Genomic DNA, 15,562 nt, shown 5'->3' with positions numbered 1-15,562 from the left:
CAGACAAGTAATTATGATTCGGCTAACCCTCCTCCAAATACACAAAGAAACAAGAACCTCCCAAACAGTAACAGATGTCAGCAACATCTGCAATTTAATCTCTCACGAGAGAATATGCTCTGCCATATGACGAAACACCAGAAAAAATTTAATGCTACCTTTTATTCAATAGCTCTTGATGTAACCACAAACAGGGAGATTTACTGTTTCATCATATTCTTGGAGCACCAGTGAAGGTCCAATGGCCTCTTGTCAGTGAGAAAGCAAGGGTCCCAAAGAATAATATTAAGAGATTTACATAACAGAGGATGATCAGATCTTTTTTTCTACCACATCAAGAAGTTAATGCTCCTTATTACCAATAAAGAAGAACTGGGCTTTTATGTGTGTCAACAGTTTTACGTTTTGGTTTGGTTTGTTTTTTTCCCCCCCACGTAACACTAGTGTACTTCTGTATTTTGGAAGAGGAAAAATATTCCTCATGCCATAATGTTATTGCTGCTACCTATATCATTAGCAAATACTTGATAGGGACTAATAATACCATTTCTTTATTCTCTTGCATCTTCCTTCTGCAGTATTTACTACTACTTTGACTTTCAGAAAACTGCCAATAGTGTCTTACACCCATAATACTGTATATATTCCATCTCTTGCAACTGCAGGATACATTTTCCCCAAACTCACTAAATGTCTCTCTTTTTAATGATTAAATGTACATTCAATAAGAGATCAATACAGCTTTTCATATAACTCTTGCCCTCTTCAGGTTATCCAACCACCACCATGTCATTTGAGAGAAATCCAAATTCTCACCACTGCTCTATTTCTCATAAATGTACCTGATCTCTACTCTCTCCTCCCCAACTTGCAGTCACTTTCTATAAACCCCTCTCAAGTGCTGCACAAGTAACAATCAATCGCAAGCTCCACAGACTTGCTTTGCTACTCAGCTTCTCCACCACACGTCACAGAACTATAGAATACCAGGTTGGAAGGGACCTCAAGGATCAACTGGTCCAACCTTTCTTGGCAAAAGCACGGTCTAGACAAGATGGCCCAGCACTCTGACCAGCCGAACCTTAAAAGTGTCCGACGTTAGGGAATCCACCACTCCCTGGGGAGATTATTCCAACGGCTGATTGTTCTCATTGTGAAAAATTTTCCTCTTCTGTCCAAGTCCAAAGGGACTGCGTGTGAAAGGCTGGCATTTATATTCTTTCCATACTGAACATCTACTACTCTGTTTTCCCAGCCACTACATTTTGGGCTAGTCGTCTTAACAAGACGACTGGCAGCAGAACAAGTAAGTTTGTATGTATTAGTGGAAATGAATGAGTCAATTTAGTTGGTGGAGAAAATTACAACGTTCTGAATAGAACTGTGGAAAACCAGCCAACTACTATTTTCTGTTTGGGATTATTTTCACACAAAAAGGCAGAACCACCAAAAGTTATCTTTTGAAAGAAAGAGCAGTAAGGCTACAAACTTTATTTTCACTTTAAATGAAAAATACATCCTGCAGAAAATCAGTATCTTCACCATTAAGTGGAAAATTCAGTTCAAGTGCAGAAAAGGTAAATGCAAGAGATGCCTTCATTTTTCTTGTCAAAGATCATACTAAATTTGCAGTGCTTATACCTCAAGCCTTACTGTATCATTTAGGCTAGCTTCGATATCTGGTTCTTTCACATCTCTCATTGTGCTACTGCACAGATCTGCATGTCTGTCTTCTTCCTCCTGTTACTCCCTACTCACATGCTGTATCTAAAATGAGTGTGTACGTATTAGTCATCTTCCAGTTTTATTTCCCCTAACAAATACTTGAGTACATTCTGGAGTAATTAAAAATATGAAGAGGAAGGCTGGGGATCCTTTAGATAACTTTGTCAAAATAAATTTTGCTCTGATGACCATGAGGGCAATCACATTTAGAAGAACTAAAATGTTACGAATACTATTTTAGTCTCAGTAGTAAGCAAAAATAGGACAACTTTTGCTGATAGTATTTGAGAATGGCATGGCGATGCAAATCCTTACAAAAGTCAGTCAGCCAGCAGCCTCTCTGGTTGAAGGGAAGGCTCCAAAGAGCCCCTCAAATTAAAAACAATCTCAGGTTAACATATCTAAAAGCTTAGATCAACACTGTGCAATGCTAGCATTTTCTCCTTCCCTTCAGTGAAATGCTTAGTACCTTTTCTTCAGCGGTAAAATCCACTTACAGCGTTTCACCCTTTCTTTCACATCCCTCCTTTTTATCAGTCCAACACAAGGTGGGGCTATATTTTGAGAGATCCATGAAATTAGTGGGTTAAAACAGCAGAGCCTGATGGGAGTAAGGGTTTTAACCATTTCGGTGACACTTCAGAGCAGTCCTCAAACAGCTGTATCAGCACAGGAGGAGCAGCAAATTGTAGTTGCGAGCAGAGCAGCCGGGGTGATCAGGGCAGGAATTTTTCAAGTCAGCTTTACTGCCAAAGAAAATTGGTCATGTAACTATTCTGTAAGCAGCAAGTTGAAGAAAGTTTCATAATTATAGCCTCAAACCTCAAGATGGAGACAATACAACCATGTTTCGGGTTTTTTTCCAAAACACCATCATACCAGCAAAAATCAGGTTCTACTCTGAAAACACAGCTCCTGCCCTGCAGAAACTATAAAATTGCTTCTAGAAGAGGTCCTGAAAAAACATTCTAAGTAATACCAACAAGTAATTGTGGCTATAACTGATTTAGAAATTCAACCAAATAATCATATAACACTGTCCTACGGTTGAAAAGCACAACAGTTATTTGGCCAAATTATGTTCTATATTCCTGCTATCAATTACTTAGCAAATGCTTTTCTTTAATAAATGGCATAGTTTCAAGCATCTGCTTAAAAAAAGAACAAACAGAACAAAAACCAAAAACCACCATCACCAAAACCCCCAACTCTTCTGAAGGGAACAACTTTATAATATCAGTTTAGCTCCTGAAAATAGCAAGCTTCTAAAGAGACACCATCCTTAAAAAAAAAAAAAAATCATCCTGTTTGAAGGTATACAAGTAGCACCTACAATTATCATGACAGAAAGATCAGACAAAAAGTACCGCTTCGGTACAGAAAACAATGGAGTTCTTCAGTGCAATGTAAAACTGTTTTACGTCAGACTACAGGAAAACATAGGCGAGGACTGCTAGGAATACAGTTAAGTGCACAAAGAAGATTAGGACTGTAGGTAAATAAGGGACTCACCATAACAGGTATCAACAGAAAATGCTAAAGGTGGCTGAAACTATATGCTAAGTACACCTGGCATATGTGGCAGAACCAAAATACGAATGTTGCTTTGGGTATCTGGCATGAAGCTAGTCACTGGTGCCCTGACCTGCAATGCCACCTCTACAGCAACAGCATAACTCCTGGTTACAAGACTGAGGGAACTGCAACACCAGCAGAAGATTGTCATCCCTGTTATATACACAAACTTCCCCACGCAGTATTTCAGTAGGCTTCCCGACATCCAGTTCATCTTCACTCCTCGTCTTGGAAAATTCCACTATGCACTCATACTTCACTTTCTCACCTTTTGCTCTGCCCAGACAGCAGGAGACAGGATCTCCTACCATCAGAAGAGGCAAGACACCAGGGTGGACTAGCTTGTACTCTGGGCTAAATCCAGAGCCCAGCCAGGAAAAATACTTTAAAGAGATGGGCACATCCATACTGCTGTTCCTGTGGTCCCAAAAGTTTAGCTCCCTCTGGGATAATGTGGAACACACGCATGCCACGGCCGAAGTAGGACAAATGGCAATCCCTCCTCCAGCTTCTCCAAAACCTCTTATTAAGATGCTCTTTGCTCACCTCTGTATTTATACACTTCCCCTCTAAGGCTCTGCGTCATGCAGGATCTCTTCATCGACTCCACTGGCTCTGACCAAGCTGCAACTAGGAGGAAGAAGCTTCACAGGATGAGCCTGATACCCACAGCATCTACTTCCACCTCCTCAGGCAAGGCATCTCTGGCCAGGGTTCATCAGCTCCCTCTTCCAGGACAGGAGAACGTGGACAAGACACAGACTGTACTCTGCTTCGTGCTCCCTTCGGCTCCCTATTTTTACATTTCCTAACCCACACTCCTCCTCTTGTACCAGCTGTTCCTTGGTTTCCCTCCATTCTCTTTTTCTGTAGTTCCTCATTCTCAAGGAGGGCTCTAATGTTTTATTAGGAATAAACTGTTATCTGCCCCTAAGGAAAAAGCCAACAGAAACAGTGACTCGAAGTGGCTGCTAAAGAAAAGCAAGAACAGGGCAAGCGTAAGACACTTCTCACTTCCCATGCCATACACAATTTTACAGATCACATCCTCTATCTATTCTAGATAGAAGAGATGTCACTTGCATAGTAATTCTTTATATGGAAATCATTCAGAACCTTTTGCCATCCTTGCCAACCTTTTCCCGAGCGTTCGCCTTAGATGCAACATGTTTGATATGTTTGTTACCTACAAATGGTAACAGATATTACTCAGCAATGAAAACAGAAGGAGAAAAAAGTCACAACTGTGGACACATTCATTTAAAGTTCAAGAACGTTCTACCTTGGAGTTCAATACAAAAAAACCTAACTTAATAGGCAAATGAAATAAATTCTGCATTTGAATACCAAATGAGCAGTTTGATAATGATGTAGGCAGAATTGAAAGTGCAATCTTCTGGCAGAAAGTGTGCCATAATAATAGACAAAATTTAGATATTGAACTGTTCTTGGGTGTTAGAGCAATCTGTGTGGAAAACTGAAGCTAATTTTGTTTTCATGGCAGTTTTGCATCTGATCGTTAGTCTTCAAGAAATTCAAAGAAAAAAAAAATCTGCTAATTTGCAAAATAACCAGCAGACACCATAAGAACCATTACAAAGCGCTACACATCCTGAACCTTCCAAGCGATTCCACATCCCATGAAGCTGCTGTAGACTGACTTACTTGATATTCACATAGGTCATTAAATTAAGCTAAACGATTTAGCACCTTATTTCATTCTGAAGTTCAGTTTACATAAACAAGTACCACTAAAACGGAGATTTTTAAGCCAACAGAGAGAAACCAGCTTGGCCACAGGATGCACTGTTGCAGTCTGCTGCTTTAAGACGTTTAACCCGTAATTCCCAAAGCAAAGTACCAGTGCTGCAATTTGCAGGGCATGCATGGTTCTGGATTTCAACGAGACACCCCCCCACTTCTCATTGCACAAGTTTTCACAAGGACCAAATGTATGACTGAAGCATTGAATTTTTAAAAACTGCCCAATATAAAATAGTCCTCGACAAATCAATGAAAACATATCTCCTTTCATCATAATGACACCTGTTAGAAGCAAATACCATGATCTTTCAAATTGATTTAGCTATGCAATGCTTTCTCTCTCTCTCACACCACCTACCCTGTTTTTCAATGAGAAACCCTGATTAAAACCTCCAGGCACCACATTAATCTATGGATCAGTTAATAAAATGCTTGAATACAGGTAATTTGCATTAAAAACTTTATCTTAATGATAGACTTTGGTGCAGCATTTTTTCCCTGTGCAAAGTAAGGCTAGATTATCATATGCTTAACAATTAGAATTTAAATATACAATAAACCTATTACTGTTACCTGCTACAAGACAAACAAAGAATTTCAAACTGCCTAATATCATAGTAATCCAAACTAACCTTAATTACTATTACAATGCACCTGCTGATGTATCTGAGTACATACACCCTTAATTATGTCATTTCATGGGAGGGAAGAGCGAACAGATTCTGGGCACAGGCAAAATAACAATCTTTTCTATCTTTAAAGTTTCCTTCTTCATGCCAGAAATGCAGTTTCCTTTGTTATAATTTCTTGAACCACACTGCAGCTGTGGAAGTCTGTGGGTTTATAGATGAGCATTAACAGCAAGTGCAGTAGGTTAGCAAGTATGTACTTGCTGGAAGCAGCTTAACTTGAATGAAATAAAATAAACAAAAAGTTCCTGATGTTCTCTGTTTAAACATTACAGTATTTTAACAAAAGGGTAAAAGTTAACAAGAGGCAGATGGATAACAAAACTAACACTTACCTTTACAAATCACCCAGCAGATTAGATATTCATTCATCTAACAATGTGTTGAAGGAGAATTTTCTACACCTCTTGTTTTAACAGCACAGGTAAGATATCTTACTATCTCAGTGTTAGTCTATCACACAGATACCAGACCTCTCAGAAGAAACAGTCAGTGCAAGGTAGAACAGTAATTCTCTGCCCTTCCTACGGAGAGAATTTGGCTCAAAATGCTTATCGGGCTTTCTCTGGTAGAGAACAGCTAGGTTGTGGAAAAGATTTTTGCTTTCTTACAGTCTGGAGGCCCATTTATCTCTAACATGCAGAGTGTGAGTATATAGCCCTATGATTTTCTGAAAGATTTTCTAAAACCCTCAAAACTACGGCTTAAAACTATAGATAGATGATATCCCAATGTAAAGAAGCACTGAAAACAAACTGGTTGTGGCTAAAAAAAAAAAAAACAAACACAACCCAAAACAAAAAACCCAAAACAAAACAAGATGTTTCCACACTTTTACTACATGGTACAATGTTCAGCAACCCACATTAGTTAGCCTAACCCTTACTACATGTGTATCTAGGAATATATAGCAGAACTCATTATATCATAAGCTAGCAAGCCCTCTATGATTATAGATGAACCCCTCTGGGCAGGGAAGAGTAGAAAATAGTTTAATGAATGAGAAAATGAATGAATGAAATAAAAACCTTTGGTACATTTCTTAGTTTGAATATCAAATTGGCAAAAAGAGAACTGAAACTAAACACAAAATGAAAAAATAAGCAAAAAAACTCTTCTAAAATGTTATTCTCTTGAAGATCTATATGATAAGTGTGGAGATGGAAAGAAGCAATGTTTTGCTATATTTTTCTCTATTTTCATGGAACTCTAAAAGCTTGAAAAAGCTAAGTACAACTGCTAGGTGCTAGCATCTCTCACTAGAGACTTCAAGCATTGAAATAATTCATTATATGAACAAAGGCAGATGGGAAAGGGGTAGTTTGGAGTAATCATTTTTCCAAGAAGTTAGCGCAAGGTGAGGTCTTAGGAAACTGTTGAGTTAATCTAAGAGCTCAATGCTAAGAAAAGAGACTCCTTTTTCTTGCCACCTCACCATTTCATTGCCAATAGTGCTTTCATCGCTTCCTTTGAATCTGTCTGTTGCCATCTGACACCTCAGTGAATTGATTTGGCGTGCAAAATAATTGCAGATAACCCAAGGGGATAAAAACCACGTAGTTTTCTGCCCTTGTAAAACAGCTTATCAATGGATGGGAAAGACACTAGAATTGTGACTCATGAAGGGTCTAGGAATAAAAATGTATTTTTCAACACTACGAGCCACCAGATGGGCTCAGCTGTTTTGTGAAACCTTACTCTTAGTGGATGTTATTCTGCTGTAATGCTGAAGAAACAGCAAGCGGGATGCCAAAGAGACAGGCTCAACCAAGCACCAAAGAGACTGTCGTCTACTGGTGCGGATCCCGAACACTACAGGCAGGGCTACCCCTGTATGTTCCTTCCAGCTCCCTGCATAGCAACATCTATGAACGTACCTTCAAATTGCTTTATCCCGATTCTCCTGCTACAGAGACTACTAGTCTCACTTTCATCTTGTATTTCCCGTCCGTCTGTATTCACCTTATTATCCAAAACAGAACATGTGGGTTTTGGAGAATAAATTATCTGTTTTGTGTTTGTACAAACCAAATGGGGTCCTGATTCACAACCAGACCTCCTGAACACTAGGATAACACAAATAAAATTACACAGAGGAATGTGTGTAATCCTTTCCCAACCATACCAGGGAAAAAAAAAAAAGAGAAAAAGAAAAAAAAGGAAAGAGAGGAAGGTGACTTTATCTTCTAGTTTTGCAGCTCCTGAGACAACACATTTCTCACTCACCTCCTCACAGCTCCGCTGCTTTGTCCTCTCTCCCATTCCCCAGGAAGCATTTCTACCTTACGGCGCAGAAATTGTGTATGGTAGGAAGAGACTTGCAGTACAGCCTGAGACCACAGCGCCACAGCTCTCCCTTCAGCAACAGCAGGAGGTCAGGCAGCCCCTCTTTTGTGCCTGCTCTCCAGTCTCACCTCTGTGCCACATCCCACCTGCACTAGTACAACTGTTAGCATAGCTGCAGTGAACTGGATCAGGAAGCCAATCCAGGTTAACTAAAGTCCCTTCTGCTTTCCCTTTTCCACAGGGTTATTTTTAACCTAGATCAATCTCAAATTCAGTTCACCTTGTTGTCTCATAAATAGTTGCACCAGCACACTTGAGGGCACAGAGGCAGGAAAAAAGTGGCAGGGGACAGAAAAGCAGAACTGCAACTGAAAGAAATGCTTATGAAATCACACCTTGCACCTGTAACAAAGACAAAGCTTGAGAGCAGCACTGCAGGGCAGACTCTTTGCCAAGTTCTAACCCTAAGTTTCACAAGTTTATAAGAAAAATCCCCACTGACTCCAAGCTGCTAACACTGAAAACTCTGCAAAGCTTAAATAACCAGAAGTGCTGATTAAAAAAATACACTCTACTTGGATCTGATCTGGAACTCATCTGCTGTGTAGAGAGACAATAATATCCTTTATTAAACTAACTCCTGTAGTTTAAAAAAGAAAAAGGTTCTGGGCAAACAATCCCTTCATGATGCCTATAGTAAGGATGCAGGCAAAACACACAAAATCTGACAGCCATCCAAAGGCTTTCCACAGCTGTGTCCAAAGGAGAGATGTGTCAGTTATGGAAGAACTTAACTAACTGGAGAAGACTCCCCAACAGCCTCACACGCGGCGTCGAGCACAGCCCTCCACTCGGGCAGGGCAGCCTGCAACACCGTAACCTGTAGCGTTGCGTCCTGACAGTTTTTCCACTTACTTCTCTGTCCACATTCTGCTCCCTGTACCAATGAGATCGTTAATTTTTGCAGCAGACATAGCCTTAATTACACTAAGGAACAACATGACTGTTGCCTGTTGCCAAAAATATGAGAAATCTGAGTATTTTTCAAGATATTATTTTTGATTGTGTCATTTCTACGAATGTGGATATATGGGTAAATGAATGAACACTAAAGAAACCCAGCAACAAGGGAATGTCAAGTAATTTAAAATATTCTGTCTTCAAAGCAGTCTGAGTCTGTAATAAAGGCCTAACTACAACAGCTAAATACATAAACTAATTTATGACTTGGGGGTCCTTCTGACCTTTTGTTATGCTACCAGGTGGCTACAATTCATTAAATGATAGCCTCTCTCTTTGCTAGTCCAAGCTGTGAATAAGCATTTTGCTTTTAATTCAAGCAGAATTTTCAGATGGTGCCTCTTTTCAGATGGTGCATACTGGTAGTCTTACACTGGTGATTAGAGCAAAGGAATTTTTAGATATTTCTTCAGCAAGTAATTGTAACTACTTCTGATTTTCAGATGATGGAGTTCCATATTGCTGAAACCTAACTGATTAATAATGAGACAATACAAGCTCAAAAATATAAAGAAAGAAGCTTCAAATACATTGTTTAGAGATGTTATCCATACAGTCCATTCCAGCATCACTGGAATATACATTGTTACTTACTCTTTATACAATACATACTATAGCTGATGTTCTAAAATGTGTCAACAAGGCTCCAAAAGCTATCAATTTCAAAAAATCAGAGAGCAGAAACACAATGAGCAAAAGAAAAAAGACAACAGCTGTTGAACAAAACTACACTCAGATCAAAAACACTGAAACAAGGGTGTCTGGAAAAGTGACAGGGAATCAGCAAGCTTGGAATAGTAATGGATATGGAGCTTTTCACCTCTACTTCACCAATTTTAATCTAATCAAGGCCAGCAGTGGCAAAGCTTTGCCTCATTTGGTCTACAAGAAACAAACTTGTGGTTTCTTTTGGTCCCTAATGAGTAAATACAGCAGAATGACCCAGCACTGAATGCACAGGAAAAATAAGAAAAAAGATCTCGGTTCTAAGAAATGCCCCCTGAGGAAGTTAAAATCTACTGGCAAAGGAAAATTACGAAGGCTGCATCTTCCTGTCAAGCACATTTAAGGAGCACTACTTACAGAATAATTATAAGAGTTAAAAAGAGAAGAATTGACTATAATAGGAACTCTGTCATACTGAAGATACTGTAGTGGGAACACTTTGAGGAGGAGGAGGAGTGAATGAACATAAAACTCACATGCAGAATACACACCACACACGCTGTACTTGGGTATTTAAAGACCATAGAAGTCGAAGTTAGTAAAGTCATGTTAGATTAATAAATTCCTTGTGCACTGGAAGGTGGAGATCTAGCTACCAGGTAAGAAAATATGTGTACAGAATTATGTTTTGAAAATCATGTACAGTTTAATTGTAAACATACATTTTGAGAGCAATTTACTACTACATATGGCTACAGAAAAAGCAGCAAGGACAATCCGAATCCTGGCTAACGCAACTCAGAAGCCAAACCCACGTGGTTTCAAGATCTATTGGAAGAAGAGAAAGTATACAAATCTTCCAGTCACCGAAGAGTGATCACCTGGTCTCTACTCCAGCTTGGTGATTATAAAGAAAGAAATAGACAATATCACAGCTAAGTATTCTTGAATCTAAGGGGGGGGGGGGGAAACAACCAAACAAAACACCGAGTGAGATTACTATTAATTTCTAAACAAATTTCTTGCTGTCATGTATGATATTACCTTGCATACCTAAAGGGGCAAATAATTCAGAGCCATACATAGTAATTACTTAAAAAATCTGAATTATCAAGTTATCTGAAGAAAAAAAAAACCAAACTTTCTACAAACTTTACAATTTGCAGGACTGACATCCATTCCTGTTTAGAAAATAGTCCTAGTAAAGTTAAAACATTCTTGTTTCATATAAAATCAATAAGATCTTGAACATAACAGATCCACTTACTGGATTAAAAAAATGCTATGTGACTTTTTTTAAACTCAGATGTGTTGTAGTTATGTTTCTTTTATGTTGTATGCTACTTTAACAAGTTATTCCAAGATAATGAATATTAATAAAGCTAACATTTTGCTACATTAATTACGACAAGTTAAGGCAGACTCCCTGTGGCCTTTTTTTTTTTTTTTAAATGCAATTTACCACATGTTGACATTTGTAACTCATAGGTTGGAAAAGAAGTTTTCTCAACTACTGCAAATTGAGCAGCTGAAAAAAAACCCCAAACAATGAAGTGAATAATTAAATGAATATTAGGATGAGGGATCAAACTTAGAGAAACTTTTAAGATAACTAACAATTGTGTCTCTTCAGATTTCAAATGAAAAATACTTATATTATTATTCCAGAAGACTCTCAGAATTCGTAGGCTGCTGTTCCCTTGGGAAAACCATGAACCCATTTAAAACAGGTACAGAGTTTAAAACGGGCACAGAACCCTTAAGCTTCTCCTTAGTAAAGGACCACTTTTAATTTTGGTCCTCCAAATCAAAATCCACTGTGTATTAGGAGAACCTGGAACAGAAGGTATAGAAATAAAACCCTAACGGACTATGCTGAAGCTTTCCATCTCCTGTACATACACATATGTACCTTGCCCTCTCTGCTATGCAAGCCTGATTCACCTTTTTGGTGGCTAAGCTTAAGAAACTCAACTGGCACTCAGATTTCATTCACCTGCAACTTCTGCCTAGAAATACTCCGAAACGTTTGCTCCATTCTACTACTGGTGTTCACATACAACTGGCTGTATTCCTCTCGACAGCCTGAGTGAAGTAACAAGTACTGAAGATATTTGAATATACATGGAAAGCTAAAATAAACAAGAAGAATATAAGGGCCACGGTTAGGTGAACAGCATTTACTGTGCTGGCCACAGATAGTGAAAGAGGTCTCAAATTACACTTCATGAACTAGTAAGTACAGTTATCAGTGCAAGCTGCGTTACCCTTCATTGTTCTTTCAGGGACCTTAGCATGCCCTTGATCCACACAATACCATGCGCTCCATGTGTGGACCAAGGGCATGACATCACTTTTACAAGCCAAATCTGGATATTTTTCTGTTACCACTTCAAACAACTTCATTTTCAGTGCCCTGAAGTTTGGAATATGTGCTACTAAGGACACTTAACATACAAAACAGGAAAACTGGCTCAACAATGTGAATATGTATCAGAAATACTAAAGCTCCATCACATTTTATGTTTCTTTAGTTTTTATTTGCCATGTATCATATGAATATATTACACACCAACTTTCACTGCCAGTAAACTAACTATTGCTTCCAATAATTTATTATGTGTATAGTATTCATATACTATTGATCCTCCATAGTAAGTGAATCCTGGTCTTTCCCAGCAGTACGTCAACAATGATCAATTTCTTCTCCTAGTTACAGCAGTTGTATCCTTACAGAGCTTTTTGCTGCTAAATATACTGAGTAACTGAACATCTGAGCTTGATGTCTCTAGCAGCATTTCATTTTTAAACTCTAACAAAGGGAGAGAGAGGAGTTCTGAAGCAAACTCCTTCTGCAACTTAAAAATCACTGTATTTGGTAATATCAGAAGAGAATTAATTACAACGGAAGTAAACACTGCGTGGTGTAGTGTTATTTAACTGCACAGACTAATAGCAATACAGCTACTATGAAGTACAAAATGCGGTGTTTTGTCATCTGAAGTATTTCAAACAATTCACCCTCTCTCTCTCTTCACACGTCTTTATAGGTAGGCTAAAACAATTCCTATCAAAAATTAATGCACTCAACTAAATAAAAAAATAAAAACACTAAACAATAATGGTCAAATACTCGTAAAACATTTGGATTGTGAAATCTATAATAATAATGGCATAAGACGCAAGAACTGAAAGGCAAAACCACACAGCAGAACCGAGTAGGACAAGCTGAGCCCTGGGTCCCACAGCTGGAGACACCCATGCAGATCCCGGGGAAGCCACAGGAATGCTGTGTGGGCAGGCACCGGCCTATGCAAATCGGGTTACCCGGTTCTGCCCCAGACCTCAGTAGTAAACACACAAAAAGTAAATAAACTGGAAAGAAAAAAAAAAACAAAAACAACCCAAACAAACCAAAAAAACCAACCCAAAAAAGTAACTTCGATGTTTAAACTTCTTTCCATTGTAATAACGCCCGGGGAATTTCCAGTAACAAAGGGTATTGCTGTAGGAACACGGAGCTTGCACAACGGGCTGCTCTCTGCGTCTTGTCTTTTCTCTTATCCACCACAAACATACCCAAAGTTTTCCACTAGAAGCGAAGTAAGGAAGTTAACTTACTAAAAATAAAGTCTGGTGTTTCCCTCCCCCCCCCTCCCCCCCCAACAATTGAATCAGCTTTCTATTATTTAAAGATTATGCTTAAATACTTAGGGGAAAAAAAACCCAAACAAACAGCAAAAAGCACCCTGCGATGGCAAGTTCAGATCAATGCTTTTGTCTTCCATTTTACCCAGGGATCAGGAGAGCAACGCCTGCACCCAGCGCCCTCCCGAAGGATGCGAACACGCCGCGGGGCCGGGGCTGCGCCCCGAGGAGCGGAGCAGGACCGGCGGGGTCACCGGGGCTGCACGATCCGGGCCGCCTTGGGAGTTTCTGACCTACATTCCCCGCAGCGGGACGAAAACCCTCCCGCCGCAGACGGAGCGCGGCGCGGCGGGCGGCCTCCCCCGCCGGCAAGGGTGTGTTCAGGGGTGGGGAAAGCGAGCTGGCCGGGGCGAGGATGGAGGCTGGAGGCTGGCGGAGGCGCTGACACCTGCCCGCCGCCACCCCGGCCCCGCCACCGGCTCCTCCTTCGCCGGGGACGGACACCTGCTGCGGGACAGCCGGACGCGCGGCCCGGCGGCGGCCGCCTCGGCCCGGCGGCCGCAGGCGGATTTATCCCGCTTATTTCCTGAGACGCTAAACCCCGAGGCGGGCGAGAGGGAGGGCGGGCCGGGGCCGGGGCCGGGGCGGGCTCCCCGCGGCGCCGAGCAGGCCGCGCCGAGCCGGGGGCCGGCGGTCGCGGGCGGCCGGGCCTGCGCGGGGCGGGGGGCTCGGCGCCTCAGCCGCTAGGCCGCGGGGCCTGCGGCGGCGGCGCGGGGCGGGCGCACCGGGCCCGGCCCGCCGGCCCCTCCTCGGGGAGCGGAGCCAGGCGGCGGGGCGGAGGCGGCGGATCCCCCTCACTCACCGCTCTCGATCTCGTTGCCCTTCTTGGCGGTGGCTGCGTTCCCCATGGCCGGGCCGGGGCGGCGCGGGGCGGGGGGAGGGGGGCGGGAAGGATGCCGGGCGGCTGCGGCGGGCGGGGGCAGGGCAGGGCAGGGCAGGGCTCGGCTGGCCGGGCGGCGGCGGCGGCTGAGCTCCCCTCGCCCCGCGCTGGGTCTCTGTGTCTCCGGCCGCCGCGGAGGAGGAGGCGAGCGCTCTGCCCCCCTCCCCCACCCCGACACACGGCGGAAATGACGGCCGGGGCGGCGCCTCCTCCCTGCTACGCCGCCCGCCGGGGGCGCGCGGGGCGCGGGACGCCGCCGTCCGGGGCCCCGGCCGCCTCCGCCTGGGGCGGGGGGAGCCGCCCGGCCCGGGGGAGGGGGCTGCGGGAGCCCCGGGCGGCGCCCGCCCGCGCCAGCGGCGGCCGAGGGAGGGCAGGGGCGGGCGGGCCGCCTGCCCTCGGCCTCCGCGCCTGCCGCTGTGGCCGCCTCCGCGCACCACCTCCCCCCCCGCCCGTCAGGGCCCGGCCTGGCGGGGCGGCGGCTGCCCGCGGCGTGCCCGCTGTCCGCAGGGCCGTCCCGGCCGCTGAGGCGGGGGCGAGGCGCGCCGCGCCCAAGGTGACCCCGGGAGGCCGAGAGCGCCGCGGCCCTGCGGCTGCGCCCGCCCGGCGCCGGGGGCTCGGCCGCCTCCCCCGAGCATCCCCGGCGGCCCGCGGGCACCCACCCCGCGGCTGACCCCGCCGAGCCGCCGCCGGCCGCCGGGCCGGCCCGCCCGGGCCTGCGCCCCGGCAGCGTACACGGGGAAACTCGCACTTGCCGCCTGCTCACAGACCGTATTTACATGGCTCAACAGACTATAGGAAAAAATATAGAAACTAAGCGAGCTGCCAGGAAAGATTTTTTTTTTTCCTCCCCCTTTTTGCTGCCACTCATGTCATAAATAGCTACAGCTACGCGTTTTCAAACGGTATTGTGACTTTCAAGTTGATGATAGCTCTCTTTATATATTTACCACGTGAAATGCTTTGGGTGTTTTAGCTCTGGAAGGAAATGCTTATCAAAAAGAAGGCTCTGTTTTATGCGCCTTGAAGTGGCAAGAGTAGGGAGCAGAAGTGCTAATCTTACGGATCACAGACCATATATATCCTGCCAGGACAATTTATCCGCTACCCAGCCTCTTCTGGCAGCATTCTTTCCCCAAGGCTGCAGGCTGCATAAGTTGTTCCAGCAGCAGCCGTCCTGGCTACCATCTTTCACAGGGGCTATCAAAATCCTCTCCTGACACCCTGGGCTGCCTGCCGGTGCAGAACGCGC

The 15,562-nt window shown here is 43.4% G+C and overlaps 1 protein-coding gene across 1 annotated transcript in view; it reads right to left on the bottom strand.

The window, feature by feature from the left end:
- PRKACB (protein kinase cAMP-activated catalytic subunit beta) overlaps positions 1–14,714 on the bottom strand; it is a 76,178-nt gene extending 61,464 nt beyond the window's left edge. The window contains exon 1 of the mRNA XM_087733537.1: positions 14,236–14,714. Within this exon, the coding sequence (XP_087589663.1) occupies positions 14,236–14,281 (46 nt within the window). The 5' untranslated portion in view covers positions 14,282–14,714. The remainder of the gene's footprint in view (positions 1–14,235) is intronic.
- Positions 14,715–15,562: the final 848 nt, after the last annotated feature.

The sequence above is a fragment of the Nipponia nippon genome, unplaced genomic scaffold, assembly GCF_047370975.1.
Source record: "Nipponia nippon isolate SJK-2023a ecotype South Korea unplaced genomic scaffold, ASM4737097v1 scaffold_5, whole genome shotgun sequence".
NCBI lineage: Eukaryota > Metazoa > Chordata > Aves > Pelecaniformes > Threskiornithidae > Nipponia > Nipponia nippon.
The sequence above is the reverse complement of the archived record's forward strand: the minus strand, read 5'-3'. Positions and strand labels throughout refer to the sequence as shown.